The following is a 17383-nucleotide window of genomic DNA, read 5'->3' on the forward strand; positions in this document are numbered from 1 at the left end:
ACACACCCTCATCCATACATATAAAAATAAATAATTTTTAAAATATTCCATGTATATGTGGAAAAACTGAGTTTCTGTATGTCAAATCCACATGTCAATAAGACAGGTCACCTATAGTTTGGGGACAGAGGACATTTATGTAAAACTCACATAAAAGTTCATATGAAAAGGAAAACAGCAAAAGCTATTACTATTTAAAATGTGCTTACTCTTCCAACTAGTACCTTTACATCTAGTTGTTCATACAAGGGAAACTTCAGTACATTTTTTAAAAAGAAAAATGACATCAACATTTTTAGCAGTATCTGTTGTAAAAGTAGGTAGAGGGCAGGGTACAGCCATGCACAGTCATATCTATTTGTCTTCAGGTAAAATTAAGGATCAAATAAAATATCTTATTTTTAACAAGGACTTTATAAAAGCTAAAATAATAATAATAATAATAATAATAATAATAATAATAACCAAAACTTACTTCAAAAAGAAAGAGGATGGAGTCCAGCTCCTCTCTTTGTGACTTATTATTCCCTGGAAATTAAGAAAAAGAAATTAGTCAGTATGCTAGTACTTAAGCTTTAGAGTATCACATATGAGCCGGGTAGTGATGGTGCATGCCTTTAATCCCAGCACTCGGGAGGCAGAGACACGCAGATCTCTGTGAGTTCGAGGCCAGCCTGGTCTACAGCATGAGATCCAGGACAGGCACTAAAACTACACAGAGAAGCCCTGTCTCGAAAACCGCCCCCCCAAAAAAAATAGAGTATCACACACGATGCTGAAAGGCATCTAAAATGCTGCAGACATGCATTAGGAACTACAGAGACGCAGGGGAGCTAGGAAGAAGGCCCTGAGTTGGCACATCAGGCCCATATCAACCACAGCCGCCTTATACTTACACTCTCTTATACTAGCTCTTCAAAGATAACGACCATGTTTTCTAAATTTGTTTCTTAACTAGGTACTCACCAGCTCAAATTATGGTAAAAATTCAAAGGACAAACAATATTAACAAGCACAGAGCATGAACATCTATAGAGAAAAGTACAATTTCACACTTTGTTTTTTGGGGTTTTTTGTTTTTTATTTATTTTTTTTTTTTTTTTAGACAGGGTCTCATTGTAGCTCAGGCTGGCCTCCAACTTGATATGTAGCTGAGGATGACTGTGAAGATTTGGTTCTCCTGCCTCCACCTCCCAAGTACTAGGATTACAAAAGGTGTGCCACCATACTCAGTTTTATGTGGTGCAGGAATCAAACTTGGGGTTTCCTGTATGGTAGGAAAGCTCTCTACCAACTGAGCTATATTTGCAGCCCCACAATGCCCTTTTGGTAACATTAACTGATAATAACATAAAAACTGCACCACCTGCCTCCAGCAGGAATTATCACTTACTGTCTATAGTATGTCCCAGACACAGTGCTAGGCATGCAGCTTAAGTCATCTAACTTAAGAATCAGCCAAGAGTAAATATTTGAGGCTTTTCAGATCTCTCTTGCAACTATCAGACTCGGTTGCCTCAGGCTGCATGTAAATGAATGGAGTTGACTATAACCAGTGAAGCCAGTGGAGCGTGGTGGCCCACAACCCTAATTCTGGTAGTGTAGGAGGCCAAGAACCCCCAGGTGCTCAAGGCCAGCCTAGGCTTCAGAGCAAGAACCTGTCTCAACAACAAGTACAATACCAAAAGTCAAGTGAGCTATCAGTTGCAGGCTCCTGACCTAACTGAATCCTCATAGCTCTAAGAAGTAGTTATCAATCATTCATTTACAAATACTAAAAACTATCTGTTTCTCAGGAATTCTGCTAGGCCCTGGGGACAAAGGAATGAACCAAACAAACACCACTCCCTGTTCTGGGGAAGATTACATTTTGACAGGAGGAGGCAAACTATAAATAAGTTAGAAACCCATGAGCAAAAGCAAATGAGGAATCCTAAACCAATAAGCAAGTCTGACTTGGGAAGTTGGGAAATACTTTGCTGGAAAACTGACAACTAGGCAAAGATGCACAATGGCCAAAAAAGCAGGTTACTCAGAAATATGAGGGAGTCACACACACCCCAGGCAGGGAGACTGGACCAAAGTTCCCGTGGCTGAGCACGCTTGACAGGTCAGGAAACAGCCAGAAGGACCGGAGGACCGGAGGCTAGAGCAAAGATGGGGAAGATTTGAGCAGATAAGCTCAGAGAGTAGGTGTGTGTGTGGCAAAGGAAGGCAGATCAGGGACAGGATAAAGTCACCACAGTGATTTGAGAATGAAAAGCCATTGAGGACTAGAGCCTCAGTGATCACATAAGTCATGGCTTCAGCACTCCTTTGAAAAGAAACTTGGGGGTAGAAGAAAGCACAAGAATGGAAGCGAGGAGACCCTTTCTAAGGCTAGTATCAGGATACTAAATGCTTTGGTGTTCGGTGTGGACAAGGGGATGTGACTTCAAGGCCAGCCAGGTCTATATAGTGAGTTTGAGATTTGCCAAGGCTACATAGTGAGACCTTGTTTCAACATACACACACACACACACACACACACACACACACACACACACACCCCAAAACAAAAACAAAATAGGAATGAAAAAAATTAAAATATCAGAGCTAAAAAAAAGGCCAATTGTCCAAAATTATTTTAAGTCACCCTGTTTCTACTGGTTATCACAGAGATCCTCCTGCTTCTGCCTGAGTGCTGGGGTTAAGGCTTGAGCTACCATACTCAGCTCATTGCTATTTTGACTGCAAATAACATGACCCTTTTCTCCTCCACATACCTGTAAAACAAAGTAGAGTAGAGCAAAACTAGCAAGGTAAATACAGATCATTCCAAATTTGGAATATCTACCCTTTGGGCCAAAATAAATTTTCTTAAGTTCAAGATTTATACCAGCTTATAAATCAGAGATGGAAACTGAGAAACACCTTAAGAAAAGCACATGCTGGCATCCCAGGACAGGCTACTGTGTCATCTGCTGCATACCAGAGCCCACTAATCCTTCCCCTCCACAAACAGGGCACACTTCTGTTTGATCACAGCAATTGGTGTACTTCAGGAAGCCCTTAGGTTTTCTTTCCTGTCCCCCAAAATATCTGACTACATTCATCCTCCAGCTTTTCTCCTTAGACAAAAAAGCCACTTTGTACTTGCCTCTGTCTCTCTACTGTTTGCTTGACTCCCAACACCCTTCTCCAACCCCCATACAATCTGCTGCCTCTCCTCGTACTGACTACAGGTAGGTACAGCCCTTAGCAGCTCTTCCCAGGCCACACATCCCAGCTCCCTGGGTGCTTTCCCCACTCTCCACCCTCTGCTCCATGTCCACCTGTCAAGTTCTGACAGTCCCTCAGCAGGAACTGTCCTCAGGTCAGACGCGAGCTCTCATTCCATAACCCCACTGTACCTCATCTTTCCGCATCATCAGGCTTTCTGATCCTGCAAGCCTTGAAATCTCTCCCCTGGGCTTCTGTCTCCACACAGTTTCCTAACACCCTTCCACTAATCTATCCCTCTCCTCTTCATTTGCTGACTCCCTTTTCCTTGGTATACTTTCTCCCTCGGCAACAGAAAGCTTCCACCCGCTTCTCCCAAGCTCAGATAACCTATATTTCTGCTGCCCAGCCAACACTTATTCCTGTGTCCCACAAGTACCTCAAATACAGACAAGTCAGAGCTGCCTTCATCCTCTTGCCTCCCAAATGCTGTTCTCGAAGGTTTCTGCAGCTACAATGGTACCTCATAAGTCAAACCGGGACCCTGAACGGCTCTCTGACATCTCCCTCTCCTGTGTATTCGGTCTCACAGGAACTCTTTCTCCTCCCCTAACCACTACCTTGCTGTGTCAGTCTTCCACAGTTCTCCAGCAGAGTAACCGCCCTCACATGGGTGACAGCATCAGCCCCCAACTCACCTCTGTGCTTTATGCACTCACCACTTAACAGGACACTTGTCTCAGAAGCAAACGTTTTTTAAGGGCTCTAACTAAAAACGAAGTCCCAACTCCTTAGCATAGGAGTCAAGGCTCCTGGCAAACATAATGGGATTTCCTCCATAACTCATTCACATACCTTATGACGCAAGAAAAAGAAGCACATTCCCCACACATGCCCTGAGGGCACTTTCCTGCCTTTGCTCAAGCTCTATCCTCTACCTGCAATGCTGTTCTCCACTTCAAATCTTACTTTCAGCTCCATCCACCCACCTACAACCTTCAGCTGAGTTCATCACCAATGACTAATAGAGTGATCAATCATGCCTGCATAATGAAGCCTCCATTGAACCCCAAAGATCTGGCTAAGGGAGCTAGCTCTCAGTTTGTGAAGAAGAATGTATCATGTACATGCAGAGTACTGTTCTCCAACTCCATGGCAAGGAAGTTCCTGTGTTCAGGACCTTCAGACCTCACACACAGCTCTTTATCGTAGGTACTCTTTAAAATTTGTATTATTCATGTGTAATGCAGTAAATGAACAAAACATTTGTAATAGATACAAATAAGTAAGGTTGTTTCCCCACATTCTGCCAACTCCTCTAGCAAATTAACCAACCCTGAGAAGAGACTATTAGACTCCTGATTATGGTCAGTCTGTTGCTGCACAGGAGACAACCTAGAACCTGCAACTTACATTAAAGGGGGCGGCCTTGTGGCATTCAGCCCTTAGCCTGCAGGATCTGAAACTACCTCCCAGCAGCCTGGCAAGACTGAATGAAGTTAATGGGCACCAGCTGATGTCTGCTGGAGACTAGCAGCAGAATGTTATGCTGAGTTGGTGTGAGAAACTAGGAAAAACACTTCCGTTTGTTTTTCCTCATTTTCCAGACAGATGACATGAAATGGAAAGGCAAAGACAGTGACGGTCCTTACTGACCAGGTGCTCTGTGCCAGGCTCTGTGCTACAATCCTAGTGGATCTGTAAGCCTGCTTGCTGCTCACAGCAGGAGACCAACACAGACAGGCCAAGTGAGGCTCAAGGAGAAACAGCAAGAAGGGTGAGAATAGTCTGACTTCCCAGCTACACAGTTCCCTCATCCAAATTCCCAGAGCTGGCCGGGTAGTGGTGGTGCATGTGTTTAAATGCCAGCACTCAGGAGGCAGAGGAAGGCAGATCTCTAAGAGTTCGAGGCCAGTCTGGTCTACAGAGAGAGCTCCAGGACTGCCAGGGCAACACAGAGAAACTCTGTCTCAATAAATAGATAGATAGATAGATAGATAGATAGATAGATAGATAGATAGATAGATAGATAGATAATAAATATCCCATAGCTGGTTTGCTTTCCGTAGAATATTTTACATATGGGCATAAATATGAAAACATATACAAACAAAACTCACTGATAATAGAAAATAATCTCTAAGGACAGACAGAAGGTACAGGCAAGGAGACACCTGACTTTCATTTCACAGCTCCTTTAATGGAATTTGATTTTAATGTTGGTGTTCTTTTACAGTGTTTGGCTTTTGTAGCAGGGTCTCACTATGTAGGTCTTGAATTCATGTTTTTTCCTGCCTCTGCCTCCATATTCTGGCATTATAGCTTGTGCCACCAAATGCAGCTTAAATCTGGATATTTTTTAAATGTCCATGCATTATTTTTCTCCCTTGCTCTTTAAATCATTTATCCCTTTGGAATCCATGCCTTCTGTGGGTTCCTTCTATTTCTCATTTTAGCCATCTGTTGTTCAATAACACCTGTGTAAGGGAACACTCAAGGGACAGAGAGATGCCAACCAGTCCACCAGAGTGATGTCTCAAAGCCTGGAAAGAAAGAAAGTTAAAAATGCAGAACTTGCCAGGCGGTGGTGGCGCACGCCTTTAATCCCAGCACTCGGGAGGCAGAGCCAGGCGGATCGCTGTGAGTTCGAGGCCAGCCTGGGCTACCAAGTGAGTTCCAGGAAAGGCGCAAAGCTACACAGAGAAACCCTGTCTTGAAAAACCAAAAAAAAAAAAAAAAAAAAATGCAGAACTTGTGGCTCATGACAGCATAAACATCTGAAATTTCCTGTGTACTCAAAAAGAGTTGTAGAAATGCTTACCTTTTAACTTCAAACTATTTTCCAGTGTTATAAAATTTTCATAGAAGATGAAATATATCTGAGAATAGTTGGTCTCAAAAAACTGCTTAAGATCGCTTGCATCCACATTATCTGAAAAGAGAAGTTTGCATTTATATCATTATTGGAATTCACAAATACAGCCAAGTGTGGTGGCTCAGGTCTTTAACCCCAGCACTCAGGAGGCAGAAGCAGGTGGATCTCTGTGAGTTCGAGGCCAGTCTGGTCTACAAAGTGAGTTCCAGGACAGCCAGGGCTGTTACAGAGAGACCCTGTCTCAAAAGAAATAAATCAATAAAACAAACTTCAAGGACAAATTCACAAACATTTTCAGAAATGAAAGAAAATAAAGCTAGTCTTGCACCCTCATGAGAAAAAACAAAACTGTATTCTCATTTGTTTATTCACCTAAGTGCACAGGGCACCAGTCACCACACAAATGCTTGGGCACCAGTGAGGCCCAGGAAAGGAGGTCAGAACTGATGGGGCCAACACTTCCAGACCAGCTGAAAGGTTGGAGGAACTACTGAGTTTTCTTTAGGGAGAAGGAAGCATGGAGATTCATGGAAGAGGCAGCTCTGACAGGGACCTCAAAGAGGGATCGGCCTGTGGCCTTTTAGGAAGTAACTGGTGGAGGTCTTACACAGATCAGCCTCTCCTCCCTCTCCACCACCACAGTTGTCTAGGCACAAAAGAGAAACCAGTTCAAGTGACCTAGCATGTCCTCCCCATACAACCCTGCAGCCACAGCACTGGGCTGTGTCCCCTTCCTTCCCGCCCTCACTCCCCCTCGATACTGTGGGTCAAGTGCTCCTGTTGTGAGGGTTTTGCTAGGATCAGGAGCTCTATGCCAGAGAAGTGAGTGGTACAGTTACTATCCCCACTGGGGTTCCTTCTTCCCAGGGGTCTGATCAGCCCAGGCAAAAACCTCGAAGCTGGGGAGGTTATCCACTTTCAACAAACCTTTGCCCATTTTTCTAAGACCGTAACATCGTTTGTGCCCTTACAAGATCCTGATTACTGGAGCTAATGCTGTAGAATTACACATGTAAAAGAAATAGAAACAGTCTCAAAATTCTAAAGATTACTAAGCAAAGAAACCTACGGTGCCATCAATCTGTAACAGAATAATATTCCCTGTGTTTGCAGTCCTGACTAATACTGTAAACTCATGTGGCACACTCACTGCAATGCCCAAGTCCATACAGCTAACAGTATCAAACAGCACAAACTACAGGACTTCCTTTGGTTACCATAGAAGGCCCTTTTGTGTAAAATTGTTTACAAGTTCTTTAGAATAATGCTCCAAAGATGTTTATAAACTCACATGAGTGGTCAATTTCATATTATTTTTATTGCCCAAAATAAAACACCACCAAACAGTAGACTCCTAGAAGCTGACAAATTTACCTTGGTGAAAACAGGCACAGGGAAAGTAATATCAGCCTACATGAATGCTATCATTCTTTTATCTCTGTATTTACTTACTCACTTGCTTGTGTATTAGTTTACTTAGAGACAAAGTCTATAACCCAAGCTGGCCTCCAACTCCCTATGTAGTGGAGGATGACCTTGAACTTCTAATCCTCCTGGCTCCACTTCTCTAGTGCCATGTCTGGCTTTATGTGGCACTAGGGATCGAATTCAGAGTCTCACACATGCTAAGCAAGCTCTCTACCAACTGAACTACATGCTCGACTACTGTCATTCTTAGGAGCAACACAGTCTTTCTAGGAATCCTCGACAGCCTTACTCAGAATCTGCCTGTTGCAACATGACATATATGTTCTGATGACCTCAGGATTTCCTGCTTGTCAGTACACAAGTGGTAGTCATTATTTTATCATTGACTGTTGTAGGGTGTTTCTTTTAGTCAACTGATTTAAGAAAATATCAACCATATATTGTGCTAAGTTCGGGGGGTTAGTGATGTATGAGTGGGACTGTAGGTTCTGTGAGGACAGGGACTGTATCTAACAGAGAAGCCCTGATTTGGTCAGCAGCATGCTCTGAGGAATGAAGCAGTATGACATGCCCCAGGACAGGGGAGGAACAGGGTGAAAGTCACACAGTGGAGGTGCAAACAGACTGGCAGGAAGGACTGTGTATGTTTTAACTACAGCTAAAAACCCAGTGGCAAGGCTGGCACTAAATGCCCTTTCTGCCAGAGCACTAAGCACAGGTGGCCCAGTCACCTCTCACTGTCAGCTAAAACACACTACCCCACTGGCAAACCTGTCTGCACCTCCTCTAAGCAGTTATCCCTAATAGACACCTCCACTGCACTGACTGTCCCCTTCAGGCCCTACCCTCTACCCGCTGTGACATCTTTACAGTCCCCCAAGTTCCCAAACATATTTTCCCCTTGGGTCCCCTCGGGATACTGGCTTGACTCCCAAATCATCCTATAGCTGGCTTGGCCTCATCCTTCAGAAATGGGGTCACCCATTAACACCTCAAAGGAATTCACAAATGTCTCAAGTGTCACTCTGCACTGTTCATCTGACCTCCTGCCTTCTTCCTTGTAGTGAAAGAGCCTCAGACTCAGGAAGCCACTGAGAAACCAGTTACTCCGTTACAGGGAGGTACAGGTACAGGAGCATCAATCCAGCCCAGAAAGGCTACTGGATGATCAGCAACTCTCTCACCTTATCCTTTGGCCCCTGGTCTCTCCAAGACATTCAAAATACCAGCAACCAGAACAAAGACAGGCCTCAAGGACTGAGGCGCTTCCATAAAGACCACAATGCTTTCCTGAAGCCAAAAGGCCAGGCAGCAACCACCCCTTCCTCAGCCACCCAGTCTTTCTTCTCGATAACAGCTTAAAGCTCTCACTGACAGGACAAACAGATGCCTTCAAGGTCATCCAGTACACAGTAAGCCAGGCATAGCACTAATAACACACTCAGTTTATCTACACCAGCTCACAACTCCTCACTGTCCTGGGAGTCTTCATCAAAGATAGCACTAAAATGAGCCAAAATTCCAACTTATCCAGTTACATCTGTACCACTTGGCACCCTCACTAGAACAGAGACTACATGAAGGCAGAAATTCTGTTTTCATGGTTCACTGCTGCCCCTTCTGCCCCAGGAAATGACCTGGGCTCCCCATTTGTGAAATGAATGAACAAAGTCTGAATATCAAATGTTTTACACATCTAATCCAAGATCCAGAGAATACAGAGTAAAGATAGGTCTTACAGAAAGCACTGGAATTTAGCATGGGAGGGGGGTGTGGAATAAAACAAAGTATTTTTAGCAAAACCAACTTTAAGAAGAGATATAAAAGACAGGTTTGTTCAGGGAGGGGGGAACCTTATTACCACAAACTTTCTTATAGACAGGCTTTTTTGACTAATTCATTCACTTCTTGTGCCCTATCAATGCCAAATAGGACTCTGCCAAGTGCTTAGAAATTCAAAGAGAATAAGAGCCAAGGCCATCAAGATGAACAGGTGAACGTAAGCAACAACAGCCAGGGCACCAGGGCTGAAGCCTATACTGGGCACCAAAGCAAGAAGTAGACAGCCCACACAGGCAAGTTTGGGGTATTAATAATGCATATATTATGGTCTGCTTTCTGCTTTACAAGACATTATCATGAGTTATTCTAGCATACCCTCACTACAACACTGTGAAGTAGATGGAGCAGGGTGGGGGGTGGGTAACATCCTTAAATGATGATCTCCTTTGACCTGTCCAAAATAACAAGCAAGTTAGGAAGTTAGGCTGGAGAGAGTTCCTGCCTGAGTCTCTGACTTCAAATCAAAACTAGAAGGCAGGTCAGGAATTTAGAAGAAAGAAATGACCCCCTGGAGATGTGCAGGCAGAGCAGAGTGAGCAACCATCAGCAAGAGTGAGGAGCAACATGACAGGTCACAGCTTCAGGGACTGGGAAGGGAAAGGGAGGAGGCAGGAGAAGGCAGAGCCAGGTGGGAGGCCTCCAGTGATCCTCATGTCTGACAAGAAAGCTAGCATGCTGTCTTATTACCATCAGCCAACTCCACCGAGTACTTCCAAAAAAACCACAGGGAAGCAAATGCCAGACAGCTCTGCAGAGCTTGAGGTCAGTTCTAAATTTTTGAAGTAACCCATAATTACTCATTCCCCTTCACCATACGCAGCCAGTAAACTGCATTACTTTCCCATTATATCTCAAAGATAATCTATATAGCACACCAAACTTTGCACTCCTTATACAGTTCTTTCTCCACTTCTAGCTGGAAGTCGACAGCAAGGACTAAGGGCAAACCCTTTGAGGCAGACTATGTCTACAGGGTCTGAGACAAATGAGATAATTTCATCTGAAAAACAGGACGAACAATGGTCCCTATACTGCACAGTGATGAGAAAATAAGCACTTGCAGAATGCTTGTAGAGTGTCAATTGGCATCATAGAAATGTTAGCTGTCTTTTATAATTACTTAGTTTCTGGCAAAGCTCTCTCACCAGGAAGAAATAACACAACCTCACCTATGTATGAAGCCATCAAATTCAATGACTCAGAACTTCATATACTTAATGAGACCATCCCATATTAAATAGTACTAATCCCAACACAACACTAAATACTGCCAACAAGCATATCCATGAAGCCAGGACAATTCTCCCTCCATCTCCTTCTACACATAATCCTTTTCAAAGGCAATTGGAGCACTCTTTAGTTAGGAGAGTCAAAAACATAGCTTCATGAGAACTTGCTTCAGCAGATCCCTACAGTACCAAATGAAGGGAAGCCTACAGTCCACTCAGGAGTCCAGCTGGACTCAAAAGAAGAGGAGGGAGCTCAAGGCCAGCTCCTCTATGATAGAGAGGACCTTCAGCCCTCCTTTACCCACACCCCAGAGCTAAGAGCCACCTAGTTCTGGACACACATGTGTATGCATTTTCTAATTTAGTCTAATTCCCTGAATAACATTACTGAAGGCCAGATGATCAAAATCATGGGCTTGTGACAGTGAAAATAGACAAGTGAAGGATTCATGGTGACTCACCAAAACCAACTGTCATTTAGAAACACTTGGTGAGACCAAGGAAACTGGAGGTGACTCAGTGAGTGCACGCTTGCCGATCAATCCTAAGGGCTGAGTTCAGATCCCCAGCACGTAGGTGAAAGCCAGATGACACACACACCTATAACCCTAGCATTAGTCAGATCTGGGGGCTTGCTGGCTAGCCAGTCTAGCTGCAAAAGCAAGCTCCAGTTTAAGTGAGCAATCCTGTCTCAAGAAAATTAAGTGGAGAACAATAGGAAAAGATACCAAATGTCCACCTCTGGTCATGCACAGAAGGGGGTATCCACACACAGGTTCACATACAAATACACCACATGTGCACACACATGATGGGGGGTTGGGGGGTGTGGAGGAGGAGAACAAGGAAAATAATGTACAATAAACTAAGCAGACACAGGCTGAAAATTTTGTCAGAAGTATATGCCACTAGTGATAAGCCTAGTGTGATTTGTTTTATTGGCCAATATTAGCCTTAGAGGCTTATATGATCCTAACTTCACATTTAAGCAATTGCCTATGTAGGTGCCCTCTTTTCTTTGTGATGTAAAGATGCCATGCACTATTTGTTCCCCCAGCCACACCTATAAACTGCCCACTCACAGTGATTTCAGGCTGATCTCCTGGCCTGCTTCAGTAAGTGGGCTTACAGAACAGTACTGGCTAGGAAAGTCTGAGGTAGTTAGTGATCGAAGAGAACTGAGAAAACACAGGAGCACAGCTGGATCCAACCCAAGAGGCTAGAGCCAACCCCAGACAATCCACAGTCAGTCAGAAGCAGAACCGCCCTAGGCAGTACAGAACCAACATCAGGAGGGCAGAAAATAGATGCTTGTTGATGTCGGGCTCCTGGGAGCTGCTGAGGTCAGAATGGTTGTTATGAAATACTGTAGAAATACTAGTGCAAAAGAAGAAAGTGGGTGCAAAACAACTTCATTGATGGGAGGACCAGTGAACTATAACAGATGTCCCCCAAGTGCAATACACTGTCACCTCAAGTAAAAAAAAAAAAGAGTGGGCCAAACTCACCCAAATAGCACAGCCTGTAACCTTGATATAAACTTTCTGTAAAGTGACCTGTCCTAGCCTGAGTCAGGGGAGGGCTCCTCGTGACACCAAGTGGTCCATCTGAGTACCTCCTGTGCACTGAGTCAAGTGCTGTCAACTGCTATCACAGGTAAACAACTGGAGCTTATCTAGGAGAGGAAGCAAACTCTGCACCAGGAAGCTTTCCAGACTCAGCAGCTTTACTGTCCTAGAACTGGAGAAGGTGTCCAAGGAATGATTGCATTTCCATGGCCAATCAACAAACCCACTGAAGTTATCACTATTATAAGAGAAATCCATTCCTGAAAACTGACTCTATATGAAGACTCTTAAAGTGTTTCCTATACTAGCTGAGTGTGGTGGATGATGCCTATAAGCCCAGCATTCAGAAAGATGAGGCAAGAGGATTGCCACAAGTTTAAGGAGAGTAGGAAACATAGGGTGAATTCCAGGCCAGTTTGGGATACAAACTGAGACTTTGTCTCAAAAAGCCAAAAATATAAAACTAAAGAGTATATGTTTCCTGTACTGCCTATGTACAAACACAAAATGCTTATGTGGATGGAAATATAAATTTATGCAATGGAAAGCAAGTCAGAATTAGACTCTGAGCCTAGAGTAATAAGGCCTAAAACAGATGTGGTCGAGGCTCTGGTGGGAGCACCCCATACAGGAGGGACTGAGGGAAGGTGGCACAGCCCCTTATCTAAGCTCTGTTTATCTCCCCAAGTCAGCTAGAGGAAGGGAAGCCAGCCTGGCTCCCCACCTTCTGGTTTCAGGTGTGCATCCTGCTTGCCTGTCTCAATCTCCAGAGAGAGTTTAGTCTCTGGGCACCTAAGGGATAGGCATTAAATAAATGCTCACTGAATAAATTACCAGTCAGCAGAACTTAGATATTTGGGGAGGGTTGATAACTTAATCCCTTCCTGTGGATGAGACAAAAGCATTCCTGAAGGCCACAGCAAACAAGAAAGTGATTTATTTTTAAAATCAGAGCAAAACTTCCTACAACACTGGTCAAAAGGATTCCCAATTAAAAAGAAAGGATGAGGGGTTCTTTCCTAAATACAAAATAAGTCTATGGCCAAACCATCCCAAACATGCTCAATCTCACTTAATACAAAGTAAATTAATAAAACAGGACAATAAGCAATAATACCTACTCTGTAGCTATTAATTTCTATTAATTTTCAAATTTAATTTCTATTAATTTTCAAAATAATGGCATATGTTCATCTCTTAAACTATTGTCAATATTCATTTTATAAAATTAGCTCATATCTATACACCAAGTCTATACATTAAGTCTGATATATTAGAAAAATATCTGTTTAGAAAAATGTTCAACAGCAAAGCTTCTAAGCTCGCTACTATATGATTTTTAAATGAATTGATAACAACTTCTCTTTTACTTTTAATAAATTGCTTGATAATTAAGATGATGAATTATTACCACTTATTTACAGAAAGACATTTATGCCTGCTGCATGCAATAGTCACATGTTTGAGACAGGGTCTCCCAGATGTTCCCTGATGCCTACCTCTGGATAGCTGGCCTGCAAACTTCCTGGGACTGTCTTCTCTCTGCCTCCCATTTCACCTTAAGAATTCTGGGATTATACATAAACCCAACACCCAACTTCATGTGAGTTCTTCAGACCCCTCACAAATTGTGCAGCAAACACTTTAACCCTGGAGCCATACTCCCAATCTTGGCACAAATGAGCTAATACAACCAAAATTTCACTATTTAAAAATTAAAATATGTACCAGGAGTGGTTCCACACACCTTTGATCCCAGAGCACAGGAGGCAGAGGCAGGTGGATCTCTGTGAGTGTGGGCCAGCCTGGTCTACATAGCAAGTTCCAGGCCAGCCAAGGCTGCACAGTGAGACCCTGTTCCAAAAATAAAACAAAAGTACCTCCTCCAAGCATCAGTTCCTTTATCTCTCAAAGTAAATAAAACACAAGGATCACAAGACCAAAGTTCTGATTACAATAGTTACAAGGAATTTCAAAAAGAAAACCAGCATATACTACTCTGTTAGTGAGCCCATACCTTCCACAAATTCAGCCTTGAGCTTAACATACAAAGGAGCCCACATCTGGCCCTAACTCCCACTTTTAGTCTGGGTTCTGTTTCACAAATCCAAATAGCAACAGCAAGTTCTTCCGTTGCTGGCATCAAAGTCAGGTCAAAAACAACCCCCATCTCTTAACTTTGCTCTGCATCTAGTTCTCCCTGCTGTTTCTCATCTCTTTCTCTGCATAGCTGTTTTAGTCTCAGACACAAATACAATGTCTACAAAGCTTTAAGCGTCAGAAGACCAAAGTCTGTTTCACAAGTATGCTTTGTGACACATGAGACTTCATATCTCTGCAAAATCCTCAAGCAGTACAATAATTCCAACCTCATCTACTTTTAGGCACTAGACATATTTGATATGCAATTACTTCCCAAAAGTCACTCAGATACTAACTAATAATATATTCAAAATAATTCTGGTTCCTCTCTTAATCCCCTCCACCCACTGGAGCAGGAGGAGTCCCTCCTTGTTCTCTTCACGACACCTGTTCCCTCTCCCTTACATGGCAACCATAACTGCCCACCAAACCTTAAGGCTGCAGTCAGAGGCAGTAATCTAGGACCATTCCCAAGTTGAACATTAGGCTTCCTCGGGTTTGTATTAATCTCTTGAGAACCTCAGGCTTCTCACAAGCCTCTCATCTTAGACACCAACACCACCCAAGTCTGGATACCCCCAAACCTCATCCCAGGTCCCTAACAGCCCACCCACCTACCATAGCCAGTACAACTCAACAAATCTCAATTCTACCCCATTTCTAACAGAGCTCATCCCCTCAGCTCTGCCTGGAACCTGGCAGTCCCCTAAGAACACGTCCCTTACAGTCACCAGGTGAGGTTTTCGCCTTCCTCCTACACTCACATGTTATCTGGCCTCAACAAAGTGTGGCACTTCCCTGCTCCCCCACCCTGCAAACACACACCCTGAAATTCCTCCAACACCAAACACACACACACACACACACACACACACACACACACACACACACACACACACACACACACACCAATTTCTAAGCCATTCTGGTCCTTCTTTTCTCACATATACAAAAAGCTCCTTTCCTGCTCATCACATCATAGATCCCACTCCCAAATGGAGTGACACACTGTCTCTTTCACACCAGTACACTCTCCTGAGTGTAGGGCCTGGCTCCTGTCTTCATTATTGGTGATTACAACATCCACAGCATGATGCCTGGCTTCCTCATCCCTAATGAAGTTGTCAGGCACTCCACCTCTACCACCCACACCCACAGCCAGAGTCTAGACCTGGTCATTACTACCCACCTCCTAAGCCTCGGGTTCAAGTGATTCATTCTCCCACTCCCTGACATTTTTTTCTCTTTCCTGCCCACTCCTGGAACCCTAATCCCAACAACTCCTCAGCCCTACTGGGTCCATGAGTCAAATCTTGAGTCTACCATCTTGTCACTATCCATGGTGTACTCAAGTCTTCATTTCCTTCCAGTCCCAAATTAGTTTCCACAGCCCATCTTTTATTTTTTTTAATTTCACTTTTATTTATTGGGGGGAACTTATATGTTGGCTCTCTCCTTCCCTCATGTGGGCCCCAGGGATCGAACCCAGGTTATCGAGCTTGGCAGTAGGTGCCTTTACCTACTGAGTCATCTCACCAGCCTCACCTTTTGAAGAATCCTTTCATTGTCCCTGAGCCCTTCCATCCTTTTGTTCTTCCTTCACCGTCACTTGATAAATCTGAATCTGGTCCATCCTTGGTTCAAATGAACGCATTTATCTGAAGTCAAGCCATGTGCTAGGTACATAAGTTCTGTTTTTTTTTTTTTTTTTTTTAATGTTTGTACTAGCCGGGCGGTGGTGGCGCATGCCTTTAATCCCAGCCCTTGGGAGGCAGAGGCAGGCAGATCTCTGAGTTCAAGGCCAGCCTGATCTACAGAGAGAGTTCCAGGATAGGCTCCAAAGCTACACAGAGAAAGCCTATCTTTAAAAAAAAAAAAAGTTTGTACTAGGGGATAGAGAGACATCTCAGTGGTTAAAAGTTCTTGCTGTTCTTGCAAAGAACCAGAGTTTGGCTCCTAGCACCCACATTGGATGGCCCACAACCTCCTATAACTCCAGCTGTGGGATATGAATGACACCCTCTTCTGGCCTCTGCAGGCACCTGCACACACACACACACACACACACACACACACACACACACACACACACACAAACAGTAGACAAACAAAAATTAATGCATATCAAAGAATAAGTCCAGCACATACATATGTGATTTATAATGCATAGTAACAAAACAAGCACTTTAGACCACCCACTGAATGAAGGACCTAGTCTAACCAGGCCTTTGCTGTCCTGCTCTAAGGAGATTACCACTATTAATACATTGGCCAATATTCAGTGCTCCCAAGGCCAAGAGAAATACACATGTACCCTGAGTTCTACTAGTCTGGGCTATCAGAAGGAATGGAGACGTGTTGGGACTTAAACTATACAATATATAATCTTATTTGCAGGAGAAAAAAATTACCTTTTGGCTTCTTTGATAGTTCTGTTTCTTACATACATTATAGTCATATTTTACTGTTACCCTAGTTACATACTTTTAAGTGTTTTAAATTCCCCCGTATGTACGTATGTATGTATTTAAAAACTTGTCAAAATTGAGAACTCGTTTCCATAAGGGTTCCATAGCACTTCAGACTAAAATGTTAAGAGCTGCCTGGAGCAGACACTGTTGGTTCTCTCCAGTTCCCTCACCTCACCCACCCACCCCCACAAACAGCCCCTCACTCTTCCTAACAGGGATTATCCTTCCCAGAGCTGTATCTACTGGGAAGGCCAGCCTATACCTCATGCACAGGCAGTGGGCCTGATGTGACTGAGCCAACTGTGATAGCAACATAACCTTTGCCAGTGACTACCATGGACCAAAGTGTATGGCACAGTGTCGATCCATTTACAGAAGAAGCCTGACAGAGGTACTGGGAAAATACTCATCATTCTTCAAGGGACATAATGAGAAGCAGCTTTTTTCTGCCTCTGGATATCAGTCCGTCTGGATAGCTCTGGGTATTCTGATACTCAGAATCTGCCTCAGTGAGGATGACACACAAATCTGCCTCAGTGAGGATGACACAGTAGAGAGGCTGGAAACCTGGGCTGTCAACACTGCAGAACAGCTAGATTATCTCACTCTGGCCTGCCCTGCCTAAAG

At 43.7% G+C, this 17383-nt stretch overlaps 1 protein-coding gene across 1 annotated transcript in view; it reads right to left on the reverse strand.

Annotated features, from left to right (window-relative positions):
- Positions 1-17383, reverse strand: part of Ralgapa2 (Ral GTPase activating protein catalytic subunit alpha 2) — a 290311-nt gene that overhangs the window by 255378 nt on the left and 17550 nt on the right. The window contains 2 exon segments of the mRNA XM_052725986.1: positions 476-528; positions 6023-6133. Of these exon segments, the coding sequence (XP_052581946.1) occupies positions 476-528; positions 6023-6133 (164 nt within the window).

Source organism: Peromyscus californicus, unplaced genomic scaffold (assembly GCF_007827085.1).
Source record: "Peromyscus californicus insignis strain IS unplaced genomic scaffold, ASM782708v3 Scaffold_7__1_contigs__length_154581171, whole genome shotgun sequence".
Taxonomy (NCBI): Eukaryota; Metazoa; Chordata; class Mammalia; order Rodentia; family Cricetidae; genus Peromyscus; species Peromyscus californicus.